This window comes from Penaeus monodon, chromosome 27, assembly GCF_015228065.2.
Source record: "Penaeus monodon isolate SGIC_2016 chromosome 27, NSTDA_Pmon_1, whole genome shotgun sequence".
Lineage (NCBI taxonomy): Eukaryota > Metazoa > Arthropoda > Malacostraca > Decapoda > Penaeidae > Penaeus > Penaeus monodon.
Genome location: NC_051412.1, coordinates 26653394 through 26656293, shown reverse-complemented (window position 1 = coordinate 26656293; position 2900 = coordinate 26653394). Strand labels below are relative to the sequence as shown.

General features: G+C 35.4%; 1 protein-coding gene across 1 annotated transcript in view; it reads left to right on the top strand.

Moving 5' to 3' along the window:
* Positions 1-1295, top strand: part of LOC119590374 — a gene marked incomplete at its 5' end in the record, with an annotated part of 3826 nt that extends 2531 nt beyond the window's left edge. The window contains 2 exon segments of the mRNA XM_037939043.1: positions 15-158; positions 397-1295. Of these exon segments, the coding sequence (XP_037794971.1) occupies positions 15-158; positions 397-691 (439 nt within the window).
* Positions 1296-2900: the final 1605 nt, after the last annotated feature.

Below are 2900 nucleotides of genomic sequence, written 5' to 3'. Positions count from 1 at the left end.
CATTCTCCACGTAGGGCATTTTGGACGTTGTCAAAGAGCCCTGTTGACTGCACCGAGAGGGTCGTCTGCGAAGTCAACAAAGAGGTCGTCCGCCTCGACGCTGCCAGAGGGTCAGACGAATCTCGAGTTTTAGCGGAAGTCTTCTCCGAGATTTTTACGTAAGTGTGTTTGATGGAAATTTTTATTTTAAGATGTGTAGTGTTTTTTTAAGCAGTTTTAGATATATTAATGAATAGAAAAATCTATTTTTGTTGTTGGCTTTTGATCAACCAGACTTTTGATAACTAATCATATTAAGTATCATTCATGATCTATTTCTCTCTCCATGTCCCTTGCGCATTTTTGACAATCATATTTAAGCATCATTATTTCTCATCTCTCTCTCCCTCCCTCCAGCTCGGCCCTCGAGAGCTGGTCTCCGGCAGCAGCTTCCTCCACCCCCACCTTATCCTCTGCGGGGGACCATGGCCGCTGTGAAGGCGACTGCTCATCTTTCAGTCCTCGGTGCTCCAAGGCCTCGTGGGGCAGGATCAGGTCATTTTCCCAAGAGGAACTGTCCCTTGACATGGCTTTCCTGAAGGAGGGCGAGCGTGATCTCTTCCAGCATGTGAATAACAATGTCGAAGAGTTTTCCACGTTGGGTCTTCCTGACATTGCGACTGTCGTTTCGTTGCTCGCGGATGAAGTGTAATGTGTTATGGATATGAGGGTTTATCGTCGTCTTTTTCTTGTTTTCTTGTTTCTTATTTAATGATTTAATGATGTGATGTATATACTGTGTATTTGATTAGGTTAAGAATCTTTAGTTTATATATTTTGCAGTGTACAGTACTTATAATCTAGCGTAAAATTTCATGAATAGATATTCCATATCTAATGTTTCACTACATACGATGACTGGCACAAAATATGATTGTACAGATCAATTTGCAGAGTAATGGATGTCACCTAATGCAGTTTCCCATTTTTCTCCTCTTGTTATTTTCATTTCATCCCTCTGTCTTACTCTGGCAAGGACACAATGCCATGATAATGTAGTGGCACAAAAGAACGCAAAAAACAAATCAAGTTCATTGGGAATGAGAAAAAAGCTGATTGACAATCATGATCTTCATTTGCTTATTGATTCAGATCAGGGGCTCCTTAACACACAGCTGTAACTTTGAAGAGGAGCAGAGACCCAAAGGGGAAGAAAATTCTCGTATTGTACTTAGAATACTTTTAACTGGTGATACTGTGTATGTTTGCTGCTAATACAGAATTCTTTGTTTAAAAGAATAAATAAATTAAAAACACATTCTTTCCAGTTTTCCTTTTAATTCAAGCAGGATTTTAAATGTTACTAGAGGTAAGAGAATTAAAAGGTACTAATTTTGATAAACTCACAATTATACCCAGGAATTTAGTTCCCATGCAAGATAATTTCTGGAAAATGAAAATATATCCAGTTATAGCCAGCTTTTGAAATGCTTCTTTATGTCACTAAAATCACTGAATATAACCATATGCAGACCCATTACGAAAGAATGAGAATATTGTAGATGTGACTGCAGAAGGAATTACAAAAACAACTTATCTTTTTAATGTACAATACTATATTTCATATGAAACATATTTACATATGATGAGTAAAGAACACAGCTATAAAAATGCAACAATAATATATATATAAGTAGACTCCTCACTCACTACACCACTACAGTAAGAAAATACCTCAAGAGTCAGATTCTCATCTGGACACTGAACACTCACCACCCGAAATCCTCCGACCAAACTGGAAGGCAGTCAATTAAAATGACACTCATTATCATCTATATTAAAAGAAGACGTTACATCTGCACTTAAACTGTTACAAAGGGGGTTTTGTATATTATATCTTTGATCTATAAATATCATCTCTACAATTTCTGTAATACATAGAAAGACACAAAGGACTGAATGCAATTCATCATGGGTTCTTTTGCTTAACCAGTGTGTTTATGATAAGATTATAATGCAAATATTTTTTACTTTAAAAAAATAACAATGAATTTACATTAGATTATCATGTATGGAATTACATTACCATTAGTTCAATGATCTTTAGTTCATACATCAAAATTTAATATTTGTAAAAGTATCAAATGTACATGAAATAAAGTGTTCACATACATTTGAAAACAAAGAAACATTCTATATTCTACACATTTTAAAATAAACTAAAAGAGAAAGGGTGCAATACATACAAGGTGTCTGGAGGCAGCGAGTCAAAGTGGCCAAAACTATGATGTTTCTCCCCCAACACACCATTCATTTCCCCCTCCCCTTATTTATATGATATAAATGTGTTATCTCAAAAAACTCCACGAGATACCGACAGCCAACCTCTGAATACAACGACCTCAAAGCACCATTCTGGAAATTTTGTCTCCCCACCTCTGGGCATCTCATATAAAGGGAACAAACACTGCTGAAGTATATGCATATCTGTTCCAAGTAAAATAAATAATTATCTAAATTGCCATAACAATCAAATAATTATTGTATCTCAATCATTTAAAAACCTCTTATACATCATAACCTCAATGCATTTTATATAAAATATGAACTCTATATGAAAGACATGTATACAACTGTATAATAAGTGGCTTTAAAAACTGTCAAAGTCAAGCTTAACGTATAAAACATCATACTTCTTGTTCCTAAAAAGAAAGATTCCACTGTAGGTTTGAACGACTCTTCTGTTAAATATTTCACAAATTATCAATCCGGCCATTGTGGTGTGAATCATAACAATGGCTTGATTGCCTCGAGGAAATAAATAATACCCGACACAGATTTCTTTTGCAAAAGAATGAAAAAAAAACGAGAAAATTTGTTCTTCAGCTCCGTCTCTGAGTGGACATCACATGTGCATGATG